This window comes from Poecilia reticulata, linkage group LG12 (genome assembly GCF_000633615.1).
Source record: "Poecilia reticulata strain Guanapo linkage group LG12, Guppy_female_1.0+MT, whole genome shotgun sequence".
In the NCBI taxonomy this organism is placed as follows: domain Eukaryota; kingdom Metazoa; phylum Chordata; class Actinopteri; order Cyprinodontiformes; family Poeciliidae; genus Poecilia; species Poecilia reticulata.
The window spans coordinates 14828575-14848489 of record NC_024342.1 but is presented as its reverse complement, the minus strand read 5'-3'; the positions used below and the strand labels follow the sequence as shown (position 1 = coordinate 14848489).

The following is a 19915-nucleotide window of genomic DNA, read 5'->3' as shown; positions in this document are numbered from 1 at the left end:
CTAGAAATTTTCTGAACAAATTTACATTCTCAACATCATTGAAAAAAAAACAACTTTTCTGGGGTTGTGGTTAACAGATAAACCTTTCAAACATTCATTCTGCAAGACAACAGAGATATTGACACATGAGCAAGCCAGGCTGCTTCAGCATTTTAACGCGTCAATCTCCGAGGCGGGTTGTAGCTTTAAAAAAAACTTTGTATTGTATTTCTTTCCTGTGCCAGAGCCCCCTTCCTGTGGCGGTGCTGTGTCAAACACTGATGACCTCCCGCTTCCTGCAAGTCGCATGGAGACGGGCCTGCCACGAGCCCCGGGCCTCACCGCCGGCCCCTGAACAACCTCTGAGCCCCTACTCTTTATCTATCATCGATCCGTTTTGAAATCGTTCCTGACTTTTCCTCTCAGCTTTCTCCTTTCAGTTTAGTAGTTTCACTTCTATCATTCTTCACCTGTATATTCTCCTCTTTTTTGCTTTCCTCCCCCTTTTTTTTCTGTTTGCCACTTCTTACCAGTAACACCCCCTTCTCCTTACCGCTTCCCTCTGTCCACACCTCTGTTCCCCTCTGCATCCCTTCTCTCTTTGTCTGTCTGTCCAGGTCAGAAGAGGGTCTGTCAGACATTTCCTGTGCAAGCTGCAGATCTAGACCACACCTTGAGAGGGGATTTCTGAAACTGCTGTCACCAACACCGTTTGTAAACTTGATGAAATACTACCTGCATTGAAAAAAGAAAAAGAAAAAACAGTACATACTCGCATAGGGGCCACTGGAAAATTATGTTGACTTTTCTCTGCTGAACATGCAATGTTTCTATAATAAAGAGAAAGTTGTGGTATAAGAATGTGGTTATTTCACCTTAGCTGTGGATCAGTGCAGCTCCTCCATAGTTATTATGGGTTGCTGCTGAAGAACTGCATTTAAATTGATATTACAAAAATCTAGACTACTAAGTGGGTGAGCTGAAGGCAGCAAGTTAAAATCGAGGGGAATCAAAGGGAGACAAATGACTCTCCATCCATTATGTGGTGCCTACCTCCATCAGTCATCAGACAAGAAGGGTACACCTGCACACCCTCCAAATATTTTTGTCATCATTTTGTAAAACTGAGTTTTCATTTTGACATTGAAAGGGTTTTTCTGAAAATGTTTCTGTCAACAAAGCCACATTTTGTTGATCCCGACTGATTTGTGAAAGCAATAAAAGGGTAAACCACCCAAGGGGGTGAATACTTTTTAATAGACTGTGTGCTCCTTTGCTTGAACTCAGTCTCTGTCATACGTGAGCGCCTGTGTATGAGAGTTGGCACGGTCCCACATGTTCCACAGGCCAGCGCGTCTTTGACTTGGCCTCGCTTCTCCTTAGATCCAAGGTCACCAAAGTGTTTGTGCACACGTGCCGTCGGCAATAACATACCTTTGCTGTGAATCTGTGCGCGCTGCCCCTCTGGTCTTCTTCCAGTCCAGGTCAGAGGCAGGAAGCGCGCCGAGAGAAAGGGAGGAAGCAGAAGCCTCTTTCTCGCTGGCTGCAGGTACTGACCCTGAGCTTTGACCTTTAACTTCAGCTTGAATCTTTCTGGCAAAACACAGCTCTACAATTACAGCTCTAAATACCTGATGTTGCTACGGTTACAGAAAGTTTAATATGGGTCATGTGAGTAATAAGTAGTAAGCAAGACACAAAAAAAACCTCATCAAATTCCAGAAATATAATTTAAATCTTTATTATCTGACAATGACAACTTGTTGTTTTTGTTCACTCATGACATTTACAGAAATGTTTAAGAAAGCTGCATGAACTGATTAATTTTGTTCTCCCAATCATCTGTTTTTCTTTCCTTCATCAAACTGTTTGACAAAGACGGCGCGGTGCTGCTTTTAAAAAGGCTGTACAGACATGAGCCCTGTCCAAATCCAACCACATCCACAGAAAAGGTGCAAAAAGCTCACACCTGAGCGATTCAAACCACCAGATATCATCATTACATGGATGCTCATAGCTAGCCTCACCGTTTTTGGACAGAAACCATGACTTTGGAGGGTGATAGATTGTTTTTTTTGTTTGTTTTTTTTTTCTCCTGGTACCGTTTCACCAGGTCCAGAAGAATAACCTGCTGCCATGTTTGGCAGGCTCCAGTTTGCCTTCGATGGTCGGGTTGGGCTCAGGACGCGGTCTAGAGTGGTAGGGGTTCTCTGGGAGAGGCCGCGAGGTCGACACTTTGGTTACCTGTTAGAAAGCAAATGAAAAAATATATATATATTCAAAGGTTTATTAGATGTTCATTGCAGAAGCAATCATGTCTTTATGAACAGGTGAGTATGTTACCATTATCACAGTATATCAAAGTTTTAAAATGGTTCTGATTCTGCTTAAAAAAAATAAGAATTATAGTGTGAAGGCAGAAGATTCTGAATTCGGTCCCCTGATTAAAAACATTTAATTGGGGTTTTTAATAGTTTATACAAACTTAGATATATACTGCTTTAATTAGACTATTTTAAGAGTTTACAGTCTCCTACCCATGACTGTCCTGCTAAATAGAACACACCAAGATGATTTGTTTCCAAATCAAACTGATCTGGAAACAAATCAGTAGTAAACTAGTTTATGGAAACTAGTAAAATAGTTCAAGTTTACTTGTAAACTAGCCGATTCAACAAGTAAACTAAGCTGAACCGTCTCTGAAGTGAAGAATAGGAACTCAACTAAGACTAAATCTTATTCTTTCAAAAAACTATTTTTAGTTTGCAGTTTTTAAAAAAAGATTAGATTCCTAATCTTTTTAATAAAGATCATAAATATGTCTGATGATCCGATTTGTTTGAGTGCAGGAGAAAACATATTTTTGATATTTCAATTTTAACAAAGGGGGAGCCGTTGCTCTAATACCTACACTGTTCAGCCACTTGTAGTTTAAAATTCAAAGTGGTCATAGAATAACACAGCACTGACCCTTTCCACCTGCAGTCCACTGGCTGAAGAGAAAAGTTAAAGATTTTTCTATTGCTTATAAGGAAAGCTAATTTGATTGTTTAAAAACATTAACATGGCTTGGTAATCAACAAGCAGCTTTGTGCTGTTTACTAAAAGGCCTGGGGAAAGCTGGCTGCCAGTTACAGAGTCCAAATAATTAACCAGGACAGTCAGTTTATACTCAGTAACACTCTGTGCTACTCTATGAGGAGGAAAATGACAAAACAGGTTTAACATATTGCAAAATGTACATAACAGAACAACATGTAGATGGTTTTTATTATATTTATCATTAACCTCTATGTCAAAATTAGAGTAAACGCTTCTGTTAATTTGAAGCAATTAGATCATGCAATACATGTTTTGCAATGCCATCAGATTTTGAAACGGTGTGAATTTTACTCAAAGTTCAGATGATGAACTTCTCGTGTTGGGGTGTGTATAATCAGCTTAAGTCGAGAACCACGGTACATTCCTCGTCAGCCTCACCTTAGATAGTTCTCCCAGGTCAGGTCTCACCCAGCCCAACTTATCAAGGACGCAGCTGTCAAAAGCTTGCTGCTGTTTGCGGCAGTGACGCAGTTCTGCCAGGTTGGTGTAATCCAAGCAGGTCCAGTACTCCGTGAAGGACTCGGCACAGTTTCCCTTGATTTGTCTGAGATGTATACAGACATGCAATTAGATTTCAATCTACTGCTAAGTATGGCTCACAACTGTCAGCAAAGAAAAAAGATTTTTTTTCTTCTGGTTTTCAGAAATGACGTTTGTTACCTACAGAAACATCAAAGCAACAGACAAGTAACTTGTTACTGTAAAACTGAAGACGTTTTTCATTCAAAACTAGAAAAATAAATTGTTCAAAAACGTCCAATTAGGTCGGACCAATTTTAATGTTGTAGTTATTGTCAAAATTACAGTATTTTTTTCAGACTTGGAAAATGCCGACTTCCATACAAGATGACAAATAAAAAGCACATTAAAAAAAACAACATATGTTCTAATATTTGTACGGTTACAGCTTTAGGGAATACCTTTTACACAACGGAAAACAACAGTTGACATCAAAATGTGTCTCAGTAAACAAAGAAGCAAACAAATGTTCAACTAAAATTTTGAAGTTGGTAAATTCACTTTTATAAAAAATATTTTTATAAAACATTATCAAGGTGTAAAATGTCTTATCGCTATTTGTACAGAAATGTGGAACTTCTTTGAAAATTAAAGACCTCTTCTGTGTAAACAGCATTAAACTCAACAAATCAGCCACATAACAAAAAAAACACCATATAAACTGTTTGAGGTTGAATTTCTGAAATATTTCATAAAATATGAACCTTACATCATCAATCCTCCCTCCATTCAACCTAAAATCTCACCAGCTTTTTCTCCCGCTGTCGTTCAGCACTAGTTTCTGTTACAAACCTCTGCAGCCCATAATAAATTGCAAAGCCTAATTGCAGAACAAGACACAAAACCTGAAACTTTTTAAATCTTCAGTCTACATAACAGCTTTGAAGTCCATTAAAAACAACTATCTAGGACCAACATTTGCAACTTCAGACCACATTTTCTTCCCACATGTCCATCACTGAGTAAGAAACATACAAACTCTGACCACAAACCTCTTATGACCAGTTTCATACGGACTCCTAAAGTCTGCACTGTGTTGGCTCCAGCGCTCAGCCACATCTTTAATCACTCTCTGAGCACGGGACCTAGGATCCGTTTTGCAGATGACAGCAGGCATGCAATTTTTAAATCTGAAAATGTAATTATTCTTCACAATCAACAGAGTGCTGAATTCTCTCAAATACCAGAAGAATATTTCTTCTTAAAAGGCAAAGAAAATTGTTACACACTTATTTTTCACCCTTAAATATGAACCATGAACTCAAGAAACCAGTTAGTCAACCAATCTTTCTAAATGTCAGTTTTTTACCCAGTTTTTGTGTAAATGTGCCAGGCACCGTTTCCATTCTTATGGATTAGGCATCAAAAACGTAAAATGCTGAATAACTAAAGTTACCTGAAGAAGTTAAGTGCACATTCATTGACCTTCCTCCCTTCTTGTATACACTTTCTTGGGTCCTTCTCCTCCCAGCGACAGAGCATGAACTCCTTATTGGGTTTGTCACACTGGGAGCCATAATGGTGTGCAGCGGCCTTCAGAACTGCAGATGAGACGTTTACCTAAAGCAAAAAAGAATGACAAAACATTTTGTCATTCTGGGGGTTCAGAAAGAAACGACCAATAAAAAAAGGTCAAAATAATTCCTTTTTTTTAGCCTCTTCATGCAGCCTAAAATCCTTGCTCCTAAATGAGAGATGAACAAACAAAGGTGTGTCGATTAAAGGCAGATCTAGAATTTAGGGAATGTGCCGTTTTAATCGTTTCATCCTTAGAATACAATTCAATTACATTGGTGATCAAGGAGAAAAGTTAATTTTAAGAAAAAGACAATGCAAAAAAAAAATGTATATGCGATCTATGTTTTAAGAAAATCTATGTTTCCCACAATTCCCTCAAGCATTTTCCCCCCAGACGTTTAACTAACAAAGCAGTGGATTAAGCTGTCAGCTATTTGATCCCAGATGTTTTTCTTCTTCACTAAAATACTTACTGGATTAGTTGACATGTAAAACACACAGCAAATAAAACACCACCACTGTTTGTGTGTGCGTAACGGGAAATGTAAAGCTAATATGCTTAAGTTGTTTTCGAGTATGTTTGTCCCTTGCTCTCAGTTACTTCCTGAAAACATGAAAGATTAAATTAAGATATGCGGCGTATAGGTTTTATTTGCTTTCTTAGAATTTAAAGTGATAGTTTTTTGTCTTTTTTATATACCCCTCTTTCCCCCTTTAATTCTCTAAATGATAAAACTATACTGACAAATGTTTTAGGGTGCAAATCATATCAGTGTTGTCACATTGTGCACTGGTCTGTTTGCCCTAAACTTTTGTGAGGAGGAAAAAGGAGACGTCTTCATTAAGTCTCTTCATGCTTTTGTGTCTGTTCAAATGCTCTTACAGTCGATTACAAGAGAGTGTTAAAAGAAAAGTTCAATTTTCACTTTTTTACACACCAGCCTTTGCAGCTAAGATATTTATAGAAATAAACAACTATGAAACTTCACAAATCCTACTGCAATCAAAGAATATTTCTCGTGTCACATGCATTTTTCTGAAGCTGTTACACAGCTTTGTCTGTATCTGTAAATGTATAAATAAACTTCCATTCTTAGCGAAGGCTTGAGTGAACTGCAAAAACACAGACAAAATAAAGACAAGACAGGCAAATGATAAAACAATGAAGTAAAAAAACTTGCTCGCAATTGTTATATAATTCTGCACAAGATCTGCCATATTAATAAAAGTAACAGATTTGCTGCATAAATAGTGGTTTTATAGATGTGAATACGACAAAGATCGTCGGAGTGTTCCGTAAATTAACCAACTACTGAAATACAGAAAGCTTCCAGTTTCTCTCAGTGTTGACAATGACCTGAACTACAGACAGCGATGACCTGTCTTTCAAGGACAGATTTTTTTTTTCCAAAACGAAGCCACCTGAATTGCAAATACAGTTAAACGAAGGATGTAGAATAGTTGCTATGAAGAAGTCATTGTTATCTAATAAGAAGCAGAATGTGAAATATGACTTGTTTGTCGTGCCGCAAGCCAACGTTATCATCCCCTTAGCGTAGTTGCTTGAGAAGGACATACATTTTTTTTTATTTGTTTTTATGCCTGGTGGACGTGCACACAGTTATTTCATTTATGCATAATTCATCTCGCAATTCCTGTAACTGACTTTCACCAATATGACAACTTCAATGGGACAGTTTTAGCAGCTAGCCGGTTAGCTTGCTAGTTAGCTACCATGCCTTCTCTTAGTAACAGCAACCACTGCTTACCTCATCCACTTTCAGCTCCTGCAGAGTCGGTACTTCCAGTGTTGTCGGCATGGCCAACTGCTGGTTTTCTAATTCAGGCGACTGAAATCAAACACTGCAGAGAAAACCATTCAACGTCCTCCTCGCCTGTTTCAGGGACGAGAACGACAAGGCCGCATAGAGGAAGGTCAGCTTACGTCGTCGTCATCATTCTGATGACGCAGTCACGTACGAGTTACGTGAAACTCTTAAATCATTTAAATAAATTATTTGAAATAACTTATTTACGAAAAATTAAAAACAAGTAATCTTTTCGTTTGGCATTTGTTTTTTGTTTTTTTTATCTTTTAAGCAAGCAAGGCTAAGCAAAGCGTAACCCTTACCACGTTGCCATGGTAACATTGCACAAACATTACCCTATCTTAATCTCTTTTCTTCGTAGTTGTGTTGCAGTACATGCGAAAATTACCGCTAGCTACCTTTCTTTCTGGCATTTTTATTGTTCTAAATTAAAGGTTGTTTTTTTCCACTTAGTCTTTTTCTATATTTTGGTGTTTCCAGAAAACACAAAACAGTTTAAGCGATGGAGCTGATTGGAAACAGATACAAAGGAAATATAAAATATGGAAGGTAAGTATATTTTTAAAAAATAAGCTAAATTGTATTAAAATTGGGGCATATTAAGTTATCAGTCGAGAAGAAGTTGATAATGTACTTGTTAATCTTTTTTTTTTTTTTAAACCATAGGATGGACGGTTATGGAGAATATATCTTTCCCACGGATACTAAGTATGTGGGAGACATAAAAGATGGGAAGATTCATGGCAAAGGCGTGCTATACTTTACAAATGGATGTAAATATAACGGCACCTGGGAGGAAGGCCTATCTGTAGAAGTGAGTTTCTTTGTGAGTTTGTGTGTGTTTCTTGCTTTCATTTTGGATTGCATCCATCCACATACATGACTGTGTTTCGCTTTGGTTATACTTAATGCTACATCTGTTCCCTTTTAGCAATCACTCACCATTATTGTTGGGGTAATTATGTTGCTCCCATTATTTCCAAGTATCATGCCTTGTTCTTCCCTGCTCTGATATGATCTTTCATGAGCTTTTCATGTAAAGCGATCATTCCATTTTTATTTTTTTTTTATCATTGCTGCAGTTGTGCTTCATTTTAAATGTTGGCAGCTCTGAACCATGGTAAATCTTGGCTCATGCTACCTTCCACCTGCATTCAGTGCCAGCCTGAGAACCTAGCTCTTTTCAAAGTCTTCAGATTAGCTGATGCAGTGTTAAGAAGATTTACATTCACAAAGGTCTTGTTTTTTTCTTTATGTGTAATCTCTTTTAGTATTTTAATTCAAAACTTAAAATTTGAAACATTAGTCATTTCCTCTATTTAAGATTATAAAAAGTATTAGTCGATTCAGTGTTTCCAAAGCATGAAATATTGTGGCTTCATACCCTTGATCTTTTTTACATCCTATCATGTTATATCCCTGTGCGTTGAAGCTCACAGCTCAGTTGGGAAAAGCTGTTGACAGGACACATATTAATTATTCACTCTGCATATCTGACCTTTATGAAAAAGTTGCAAGAAAAAAAATCCCAATACTGACCAAAAGCCACGCCCCAACAATTTTCCTCAACCGATATAGGAGGCGCAGCAAACAGGTGTGCTCTGATCAGTTAAAACTTAGCATAATTTTTCTTTCGTTGTTTTTTTGCAAAACTGGAAGTGCCCTAAAATATTTGTAGCTGTAATTGCATCACAGTTTGATTGTTTAAAGCTTCTTCTCAGGGTTGCTGAACAAATTCTGCACAACACCCTTTTCAGATTTGGTTTTGGCAAAAATAATAATAATTTTCACTTCCTTGGTGTTGGTCTATTACACAAAAAAAATCAATTAAGATACAGTTAAGTTTGTGTTTAATAATTTTGCAATTATTATTCTGCATACATTGTTGGTTTTGCACATACAAAAGGTTTGAGATATCCCTCTCAGAGAGGCCTGTCTCAATCTAAAGACAATAGGGGAAAATATAAATTCTTTTGTGGCGCTTTAAGCACTGGAGACTGTCAATTGAAAACCTCAGCATCTACTTATCTCTTCAGAAACCATGTCTGAGGCATGCAGGATAACCCCATAGACCTCATGTGCAACTGTTTGTGCTGGCACTATTTTCTGTCAAAGAAGTATTCACATGGGAAATTTTAAACAACAATCTGAGCATTATCTTGACTGGTGTAGGTTTGTTTCTGCCTTTCATCTTTTAAAATGTCATCATTTACTTCTTGTTTGTTTTCAACTGTAAAAGACAGCATATAGTTATGCCAAAAAAATCAGCGCATTTTATCAAAAGAGGTGAAGTGGCAACACCGAAAATATTTATGAGGGACAAAATTCTAATTCATGTTTTTGATGTTTTCTTTCCTAAGGGGTCATTTGTCTTCCCTGATGGTCTGGAGTACAAGGACAAGGACTGGGACTACTGTAATGGTTATGACCGGCGTTTCTACACCGAAATATGCTATGGATTCATACCACCAGGTTGGAATTTATTTATTTGCTCTGATTCAATGTTTTATCTCTGTTCAGTTTCCTTACAAACACACATCGATTAGTTTAAAAACAACAAAATAACTCACATAGTAGCAAAGTGAAAGAAAAAAAATAGTAAAGTGACAGAAAGATAATTGGCAGGTTTAAAGGCTTGGATCAAAATTAGCAAAGAAAGCCAATAAATTACAAAACAAATAGAGAAGATAGGCAATAAAAATGTATTCAAATGCTACTTTTGATTTTTAAGAGTGGTAGACCACATATAAAAAAGCTGAAATATTTTCATTTAGATTTTTAAAACCATACACAGTACATCATTTGGATCATATAAATATGAGATTAGATTGAAATTGTGGCTTTTGAGGTGAATTGTTTTCCAATTTATGGGAATGGGTGTGCCACATTTTTATAATTTTTTTTTTGTTTCATTAAGTCCAGATGCTTCAATAGCTCTTGCAAGGCCAGGACTGGGAAGTGCCAAATACCACTTAATATGATCTTGCTGGAAAAGAATGAATACTTTAGCTGAAAACTGTGAAAACTAGACGTTAGAGTTGCACAAGACAACATGATTTTTCCAGCTCCTTTCTGTTTTTTTTCCTTCATAGCTATGTCCCCACAACTTTTTGTGAGCTTTAGCATCTCAGCCACAAAAATATCTGTTCTGGGCATCAAGGACCAAATATACTACTGGCAGGCACTCTAGAATTTATTGTGATGTTGCAATAACAAAATTGCTTTGATGTACTTTGTAACTTTACACTTACATGCCTCAAAAACCATAAATAGTTTCTGTTTGCAAGATATAGCTGTCTAAGAATCCAAATATTCATTGTCAGACTCTGATTTTTATGGAATATTTTAACTATACGTGTTATTTCAGACGAGAAAAACTCAAAATCCTTTGTGTTTGACCATTGAAAAAACATTATTTGCAATTTTTGGGGCCATCTACTTGCGATCTTTGATGGAGTGACCCTCCTATTATTTGTAGGATATTCCAACATCTGTTTTTGTAATTACCAATAACTGCTTTAAAAGTTGGGGAATTTTTCATCGCTTACATGGAAAAAGAATCAGGTGAAACACATTAGAAAAAAACTGAGTAATCAACCAGGAGTCACCTTGGTGTTGTGCAATAGAATCAAATGTTATTTTGCCCTTCAAGTTGACATTATGATTATGTAAAAAGAAAAGGGAAAAAAAAAATTTAATGCTTACCAAACTTTCTGTTCACACAGAAGAAATTCAGCTGACTAACATACACCCACCACCGGATATCCCTGATGGCTGCTACGATTGTACAGATGGTTTCTATGACCCAAAAATCAAAGTCATCACTTCCTACTCTGGCGAATTCCTCAGAAATGCAGGTAAAACAAACATGTGGTTCGTGAAAATAAAATATGTTATTTCACCGCTTTTGTAGCCTTCTCAAACAGAATCCTCTCGAATTGATGTCTTCACTGTTACAATGCAGTCACATATTTTGTGAGTTGCATGTTGTTGTGAACAAAAAGAGCCTATAGCTGTTGTGTAACTGCACTTCTACTTTAAAGTAAACTGAGCTCATGTCTTTCAGTTTATGCATTTTTCTTCCACTAACCTTTTGCCAAATTGGCTCGGGCTGAGTGAGGAACATCCAAGCATGCAGGGCCCTGGTGCCAAAGTAAATTAGAAAGATGAAAGTCAAGAGCAAACACAAATTTCCATTTCAAATTATGTACACAGACTTTTTTTGTTCGGTGAAGCATCTTTCACTGATATACCGGTGCATGTTAAATCTTTTTACTAAGTGACCTCGTAAAGAAATACCATTGCAACAGTAACAGTGTTACTGTTCATTCAAGCCCCATGTTTTATCTTGAACATGTTTCAGTTTGTGTAAAACAAAGAATCATTCTAAAGTAGGATCAATATGGAGTCTTTTTAGAGCATAGTCTTTTATTCATTTTCCAGTTGTCTGGAAAAAAAATGTTGAGTGGAGCAGTTGGTGAGACTGCTATCTTGAAACAAAAAGGTCTTGGGCTCAAATTTTAGTCTGTGATCTTTCTGCATGGAGTTTGCATGTTCCCTCTGTGCATGCGTGGGTTCTCTGTGCGCTTCCAGCTTCCTTAGTCCCAAAACATCTGTGTTAGGTTAATTAATCTGCCTATGTTGTCCTCGGTAGTGAGTGGGCGTGTTTATGCATGTTTCTATGTTACACTGTGATGGACTGGCAACCAGGCGAAGGTGTATCCTAAATATATCCACCACCGTCCACAATCCTGCAAAGGAAAAGTAGATGTAGATGATGGAAAAAGTAATGTTTCTTTTCTAAATTGTATTTATATGCAAAGGAGGCAATTGGAATTTAAAGTCAATTCAGGTAATTCAATCCTGGAAAGCGGAATAAATAAAAGACTTCAGATGTTCGATTATTTTATTTTTTCAACATAATTTTACATATTTTACATAGAATTAAAAAAAATGTACATTCAAATTAAAATATTGTACTTCTGAATAGTGGTGGTAGAGGAGCAGGTGTTGCCCGAAAGACCTGAGGGTATAAACCAAGAGGTCCGGCTGTGTAGTTCTGGTTCTAAAAGGAACAACCTTTAGGATTAGATAAAGAATATTGAATAAGAGGTGGCAACACAGACAATATTGCCTGAGAAGTAGATTTTATGCCTAACTAAAGCTGCAGTTGTTTCATAAATATGGTTTGAGTAGAACATTTTTTTCTTTGCCTATATTCTAAAAGTTTCCTTGTTCTAGGAACGTTTTGATCACAATGAACCTATGAAGTGAAGTTAAATGAGACTCTGTATTATCTGATTTGAAATTTCTGAGTAATGTCATCTGACAGGTATCCTTTTACAGGCTTTTTTTTTTGTCCAAAAGGAAACATTGGATGCACATTTCATGACGGAATCAATGCCCAGAATTTAAAGTAAATGCAGTCTGTCAGGTGCCCAGAAAGATATTCTCTAATTCTGTCATCCTCCGTTCATCAAGTCTCCCAGACTTGTTGTGACACGCTGCAGAAAATGATAGCATTTCTCACCTCAGGACCTTACAGGAGATGCTGAGGGATTGTCTTGGGAGACTAATCATTTCAGCACTTTGATCCAGAAAGCAACAAACTTACTTGGCACAGGAGGGAAACATGAAGGAAAAGCAAAACCACAGCCACTGAGGAGCATTTGAGAAAAGGCCTGGAAGGAAAAGCACTGGTCCCCAAACCTGGTCCTCAGGGTCCACAGCACCACTTGTTCTGGGCCGTTGTCTGCTGTCCAATACCTCTGCAGTGCAGTTTTTTGAAGCACATATATGAGAATAGGGAGACATTTAAAACCTGCTTGGCAGTGAGCTCTCTGAGGATCATAACTCACTTAGGCAGATAATGAAAGGATCTTGGAGAAAAATGACTAGAAATTACTAAATGCAAAAACTGATCAGTATAATCACACAAGAAAATCAGAACTAAAGAACAAATTGAATACAGTCTATATAACACCAAATATGACAAATAAAACTAAAGTTCCACACATGTCAATATATAATAGTTGTTATGTACACACATTCCTCCACCTGTGCTTTGGACCTCTGCAGTTTTTCCAGAGTACTATGAGCCTTCTGGCTGCTTCTCTGTTAAACAGTTTCCTTCCCTGACCTGCCAGGTTTAGCAGACAGCCATGCCTTGGTTGGTCAACATTCGTACCATATCTCAATATCTCATATGACATCTGTATGAGATATTGAAAGCTTAGGACATAGTTTTCTAACCTAAGCCTACTTAAAGGTTCTTCAAAACCTTATTCTTGCCCTGAAGCCTCTAAGAACAACCATATTTATAGTGACATTACATCAGAAAATCAGCAATTGGTTGTACCAGATTTAATTTAGGGGCATCTTATTAAGGGGACTAATTCTGCCAGATTTTTATCCAGCAAAAATCAGATTTTTTTTTTCATTTCACAATTATGTTTGTGTTTGTCTATCACCTAACATCCAATTTAAATGACATTGAAGTTTGTGATTCAAATGGGGCACAATGTGAAAAAGTACAGTGAGTATGAGCGCTTGCATTGCCTTTTGAGGCATTTATGTCTCTTAACTGGATTTTTGTTGAACAGCATCAAGATTTTAAAGACTCAAATTGTTATATCTCATTTTCAAGTATGGCAAAGATTAACCAAAATATCAGTTCTCATTTCTATCGGATTGATCCTGAATTTGAGATTTACCAGCTGTTTGCCCTGAATAACAAAAATAGGTATTCTGATAGAAATCTGATAGAAATGTACAACTGACTCGCCTAAATGTTTTCTTTTTTTTATGCAGGGTTTGTATTCAGATGAGCTATTTGCAATGTAAAACAGAAGTTCCACAAGCGCTCAGATCTCATTTTCTTACATGTAAAGGCAGAAGATAAAATCTAGATCAATGTCAGATGCTTAAGATTGCAAAAATGTGCTTTTTATATTTCTTCCTGCTGCAAGTTCTTTACTATTTTAACTCTGGCAGTGACGAATAGAAAAATGAGATAAGGGGGGGAAAGGGCAACAGAAAGAGAATATGGGGGAAAAAATGTGTACCAAAGACTGAAGGCATGAGGAACAGAGCACCTTTGAACAATACTCACTCTTGATTTAAATAGATATAGAGGAAAAACAGGAACTGTGGAATTGATGTCTGCCTGTTTTCGGCCGTGGTCGTGTTCGTGCCCTCCGAGGGATGTGCTCTATATGTGGCGGCTGATGACAAATACTATTTATGCCTATGTATTCTCTCCCTTTTGTCTTGATATACAACTCTTGAAAGGAATGCTTCTGTATCCTGTAAGGATTTATTTTTCAACCCTGGGAGGTGAAGGCATATTTGTCAGGGTGGGTGTGAAGACTGAATTTATTGCCCAGCGGCTTCCGCCCAGGATGAGGACTGCAAAGACGATGGGACACAGGGAAGACCCGCCCTCCCAGAGGGGGCGCTTACTGTGGCAAGAAAGAGGAAGGAGATCCCCGTGCAGCTGTGGATGTGAGGCGGTGGAAAACTCTGCCAGTGAAGACAAACATTTAAAAAAAAATGTTGCATAGATGAACCTTCTTTTTACCTGCATTCTGATCTGTTAGCTTGGACAGATGTAACTGGGAAGCATGAGCCATGTTTGATTTACTGACCTCCTTGGTTACTAATGTTAACATGGATAAACAAGCCATGCTGGAAAGGTGCCAAGCTGCAAAACAATAGGATCTGTGGCTAATATCTCCCAAGTGGTTACAGATTCTTTTGGAGGACCTCAGAAGCAATTTTTGCATAGCATCTTGCAGGACAAGAATGTGAAAATCTACAGGAAATTGTAGTAGTGAGTGGACACAAACGGTTCGCTGGGCTTAAGAAGTAAGTTCAAACATATATCTCAGTCTTGTGTGTCCTTATTTTCAGCAGAGTGTCTTGGTGAACCTGAAGACGTGTCTTTCCAATACTGTATCTATTTTTACTCTTAAAATAAGATTTAGACACCAAATGGAAAATGTGTTCATTGGTTTTGAAAACAGAAGGAGAAAAAAAATGGCACAGACATGGAAGTAGCCAAAACATCCATTTAACGTCGTCGCCAAGGGTGGATTGGGGAGAGGGGGTTGGGGGGGGGCAGCATAACGAGGGAAACACGTACAACCCAGCGGGAAGCATGGCAGCGTAATGAATTCCTGCCGTAAAGGCAGGGAGGAGGAGAATAACAGCCACAATGATTCTGGCATTAGTACTTTTAAGAGCTGAGACTCAGGACAGACGAGGAGATGCATGTATGAGCCGCAGCAGCAAAACGATCTGCTGACTAAAGAGTCCTGCATGGTCGGACCAACAGGCCGAAATCGGTTTTCATTGCCACAGAAATCGTCATTTTGGTTTCAGTCCTCTTAAGTCAAATTCCCTTAACCTGATTTGCCTCAATGTTAACAATTTAGCCATTTTTCTTTTTTTTTTTAAAAATGCCTCCACAAATACACAGACAATAAAAATCTAAAGCATGTATGAAGAAAATATACATTATATAAATCTGGAATACAACCCCCGCAGTGAACAAAATGAATATTTCAAATAAGTTAAAAAATGTCAGTTTTACTTAGTCTCAAGGAGACTTCTTGGGACATTTAATTGTGTTTGAATTTGTTGCTGCTGATTAGAACTGTCGCTTAACTTTGGAGGTGTAATATGAGAGATTTGCGTAATTAAAAAGAAGGAGAAAAGATGCAAAGGTCACATCTGCACAATCAAACCTTCCAGCATCATCTGATTGAACACGTTGAGTTATTTTCAAAACAAACACCCTCCTGCTTAGTTTTTACTGTATGCCCGCTTAGCAGAATGGCCCGCGTGTTGCCGTAGGATTTGGTCTCACTTTCCTGTTGCTGGAATGACTGCTTCCATCTGAAACTGTGGACAGAAAACATTCCACTGCCAAGGAAAACACCTCCAGTGACCGAACCGTGGCTTGCTCCCTTTGTCCCCGTCCAGTCGAGGTGTTTCACAGACAGATAAAATCAGCAGGGCTCTGGGGAGTGGAACTGAAAATTCTTTGGAAATTCTCCCTTTTCAAACATCTTTGAGACTTTCACCCTAAAACTAGAATTATAGCTTAATCCCCTGATCTTTGACTGATGAATTAATGCATTTTTTTTTTTAAGTTTTAATCTGATATGAAAGCCACAAGCTGATTTGCTGACAGTTTCTGGGAGACGCTTGACTTATGTGAGCATATTTGAAGGTTTGTTTTGGCGTTTTCATATTGTGTGATTTCACTGTAGTGCCTCTACAAACTGTGCATACAGGATAATAGCACATAATGATCTTAAACTCAGCCTCTGGTAACTGTCACAGGAGCAGTCGAAACTTCTCCTATTTCTGCCTCAGTTTCACTTCAACGTCCTGCAGAACCCCATTATGTCTTATGCAAATCACCACAAATGAAGAAAACAGATTTTTTTAATTGAGCCAGTGTGGGTGTAACTCTTTGTGTACATGTGCAAGTGTTAAATCGCAGCGATCAGGCTGGAAGGAAACACTTTTCCCTCAGAGTGTGTTTTGAGGGTTAAGATAAACAGACTTTAACAAGGTGCCATTATCGCTTCCACATTCACTGCTGTGTGCCTTGTATGAAGATCATCCATATTTGTTGGCAGTCCAGATCGTTATGCACAACAAAAACTGCTGAATGGGAGTAAAATAAGAGAGTAAATCTTTATGTCAAATACACCTGAAGTGTATTTTATTTTTAAGGTGTGAATTAATATGAAAAACTATTTCCACATTTGCTCTAATCTTATTTATTCATCCATCTGTTTCCTCTTCCATTCTTCCTTCCTTTGGTCCATCAATTTTTTCATTCTACTATCCGTTTTTCAAAAGTCAATACTGACTTTGAGGGAAAATCAACTGTAAAGTCTTCTAACCCTTTATAGAGATGCATCAATCAAATGTTTCCTCTCTATTTTTGATTTGTGGGGCTTTTTGTGGGGGGTTTTGTGGTTCTGATCTACCAATTTCCATATTGACCCAGTATGATTTTCTTGCCTAATGATTGTTATATAGTGCATAAAAGTTCAAGCTGTTGGCTGACACTTAACTGAAAAAGGTGGGAGTTCTCAGTTTTGATATACTAAATTGATTGAGGGTGGAAAAATAAGATCATTTAGTATGCACAAATCACCAATCAGAGCCAATTAAAATAAAAATGGTCTGATTCCAATCATTGGCTAAGCATTTGGTACATAAATGTTTAGTATTTAAAAATTGGGGCATAAAAAAATTGGATGTAAAAAATGTACAAGAGCCCTGAATATAAAAGGTGTGATATTAGTTAGCTAAAATCTGTCTATTTTTAAGTTCGTGGACTGGAAATGTTATGCTTTAATACAGTGCAAGCAAAACCTAAAATATACCAGCCACCTGTGCCTTCATTTAACTTAAGCTGCCAATTACATGTGACTTAAATCCTCAGATAAACGCTGCTATACAATCTGAAGAGGGCAGAATTACAGCAAATATAAAAATGTCTCAATCTAATCATCATTAAGCCGCGGGCTGTGACTAATTGAGGTCAGTCTCATGGAAACACGGATATTGCCTTCAGTAATTACCTGTCCCATTTTCAACTACGTCACAAAGACGGAGCAAATGTTTGCTGTGGCAGCTGTCGCGTGGCCGATAGAGGGTCCAATTGCCCTCGCGATCGGCGCAGGTAGAAAGGAGAGCCGGGCTGTTATGCCCTTGAAGTGGCTGGTGGCGTCCACGCCCACCACTGCCAATTACACACAATCAGCGCGCGAGCCGCAGACCTGCACCTCTGCATCTACAATAGGGGCCCCGCGCGCTTCGTGGACCCTCGGGGTGAGGCCCGCGAGCGGCTCAAGTGCGTGCAGCTGCGCGCGCTCCAGAAAAAGCTCACTTCCCCTGCAATTAGCTTCTCGTTTCAGCGTCTAACAAGGAGAAACTGGTTTATTATCGGCTCCTCTGGCGGTCGTTTGGTTTATAAAAAAAAAAAAAAAGATTGGCGTCCATTTTTGGTGGGTTATTATTTGTTGGTGTCTGAAGTGGCACTAAGAAGTTATTTTGCTCTAATTGTTAGGCTTATCTTGCTTTGACAAATTTATCCAAGATTTGAATGGCACTTCAGTTCTGCAGTCTAGCGCACAAAACGACCTGCAGTTTAAATATGCAAGCTACTGATTGTTACACTTAAAATGAGCTCAACAAAATGAGCTCAGCATCTTCGTACTGTGCACCGGAATAAGAAGACGGTTCATTTTTGTTGTTTTGTTTTTTGTTTATTGCGATTGTTGATTGTCTTCAAAAACCAGGAGACGTCTGGAATTTGCTTTCAGAAAAAAATAAAATAAAATGAGTGGGAAATTTTTTTATTTATTTTTTTCCCCTTTTTTCATTTTCTGAAAAACAAAGATCTGGTAATGCTTAATCAATGCAGGGGATTTTTACATTGATTTATGTGAAATTGGCAAAACTTCTATTTAATTTGCCTCATCACAATCTGATTTGAATATTTTGTCATGCATAACTAGGTTTTTGATCCAATAAGTGAACACACGTTCACTTAAAGAACATCAGCAAACACTCCCAAAGAAAATGTTGAAAGGCCATTTCACTACATGATTGGGATGAACTAACCCAGTGTTCTTTTCTTCAATGTTAAGGAAAGCATCAGTGCTTTCCCTTTTTTTTATATTTAATTTTTGTAAAGAAATTACCACATAGTAAAGTTTACAAACAGTGTTTAATTTGGTCTAGAATATCCCATTGCTTATTTGTAATGCCCAACAGTTACAGATTTTGAACTAGAACTTATGTAAATTAGTCCAGATGCTGCAGAAGTTGTGTAATTACCCTGTAACACACTCCAAAAGCCAATTCCAGCATTGTTTTTGTTTTGTGGAACTCAAAGATACTATTTAAGCAAGTTAATCGTTTTTTTGTACTCAAATATCCAGAATGTTATAAAGCAGCTGAAAAAATAGATTTGGTCCTGAAAAGGATTATTATGAAAAATATTTTATTGCTCTGGGAGCAACAAGTAATAGCTTTTACTATTGTTTGATTCTGATATTAACAAGAATTTATTTCCATCTAACCCTTTCCACAGATGACAATGAACATGAGTGGATAGTGAGCACATGTCGCAGGGCTTGGAATGTGCCTTTAACTAATATTCCTCTACAAACCTCCCGCAAGCAGAGCTGAGGAGAACAGCAAGATTGTCTTGAAAGTGTTTTATGTGGTACTTCACGTAAACTGAGCTGTGGGGTTTTTTCCTCTTTCTTTGTTGTACTCAAGACATAGCTGAATAAATGAAAAGAACTGTAATCAAAGTTGTTTTTTCTTTGAGATGTTTTTTAATCCACCTGTAGGATTGTGTTTCAGTACTAATGCACCTTTATGCTTATGAAATCAATTCACTTAAAAGTTAAACACTTTAGTTTTTGCAGCAACTGAAATTCATTATTTGTTCCTATTGAACAAATTCAAGGCCTAAGCAAACACTAAAGCCAAAATTTATTTTCCAAAAGATTCATTCCATACTTTTCTCTGAAAATGTAGTTAGAAGTTGGAATAAAATGGTTATAGACTTTAAGACAATTATTAAAAACTTCAGATAAGCAGGCACTAATTTACATAATCTTTGCGGACAGTATGTAGGACCAGTCAGTCACTTGGCTGTCTTTTAATTATAATTTAAAAATTCATTTCTAATGCAGTTTTGGATGCAGTTTTCCTGCTTTCTGCCCAGCCCACATTAACAGGAACAAAAGCAAGGTGTCCAGTAATAATGTGAAACAAGCATCATCCTTCACCCAAAAAGCGAAACATGCACACAGCAATCAGCATACGAAAACTCATAGACGTTGATCCAATAAACAATTAGGCTTTGTTATCTAAATAGATGCTTTAATTTCACTCAAGACTAATTCAACTATCATGCTAATTTT

The 19915-nt window shown here is 37.5% G+C and overlaps 2 protein-coding genes across 2 annotated transcripts; one reads left to right on the top strand and one right to left on the bottom strand.

Annotated features, from left to right (window-relative positions):
* Positions 1 to 1834: 1834 nt before the first annotated feature.
* ndufa8 (NADH:ubiquinone oxidoreductase subunit A8) lies at positions 1835 to 7078 on the bottom strand. Its single transcript, XM_008424043.2, has 4 exons — positions 6888 to 7078; positions 4997 to 5160; positions 3460 to 3625; positions 1835 to 2223 (listed from the first exon to the last, which is right to left on the bottom strand). The coding sequence occupies exons 1-4, from the start codon at positions 6936 to 6938 to the stop codon at positions 2086 to 2088; spliced, it is 519 nt and encodes a 172-aa protein (XP_008422265.1). The 5' UTR covers positions 6939 to 7078; the 3' UTR covers positions 1835 to 2085.
* Positions 7079 to 7263: 185 nt separating this feature from the next.
* On the top strand, positions 7264 to 19292 carry morn5 (MORN repeat containing 5). Its single transcript, XM_008424042.2, is given in 6 exon segments — positions 7264 to 7496; positions 7614 to 7761; positions 9308 to 9419; positions 10673 to 10804; positions 19072 to 19142; positions 19144 to 19292. Coding segments are annotated over 6 exon segments (591 nt in total). The 5' UTR covers positions 7264 to 7449; the 3' UTR covers positions 19225 to 19292.
* Positions 19293 to 19915: the final 623 nt, after the last annotated feature.

What these genes read in the sequence shown, in the direction of transcription:
- ndufa8 (XM_008424043.2), bottom strand. Translation starts at nt 6,938, where the DNA reads ATGCCGACAACACTGGAAGTACCGACTCTGCAGGAGCTGAAAGTGGAT. An exon ending in AGGAGCTGAAAGTGGATGAG is followed by an intron (nt 5,161 to 6,887) that starts GTAAGCAGTGGT and finishes TTTTTGCTTTAG; the next exon opens with GTAAACGTCTCATCTGCAGT. An exon ending in TGTGCACTTAACTTCTTCAG is followed by an intron (nt 3,626 to 4,996) that starts GTAACTTTAGTT and finishes TATACATCTCAG; the next exon opens with ACAAATCAAGGGAAACTGTG.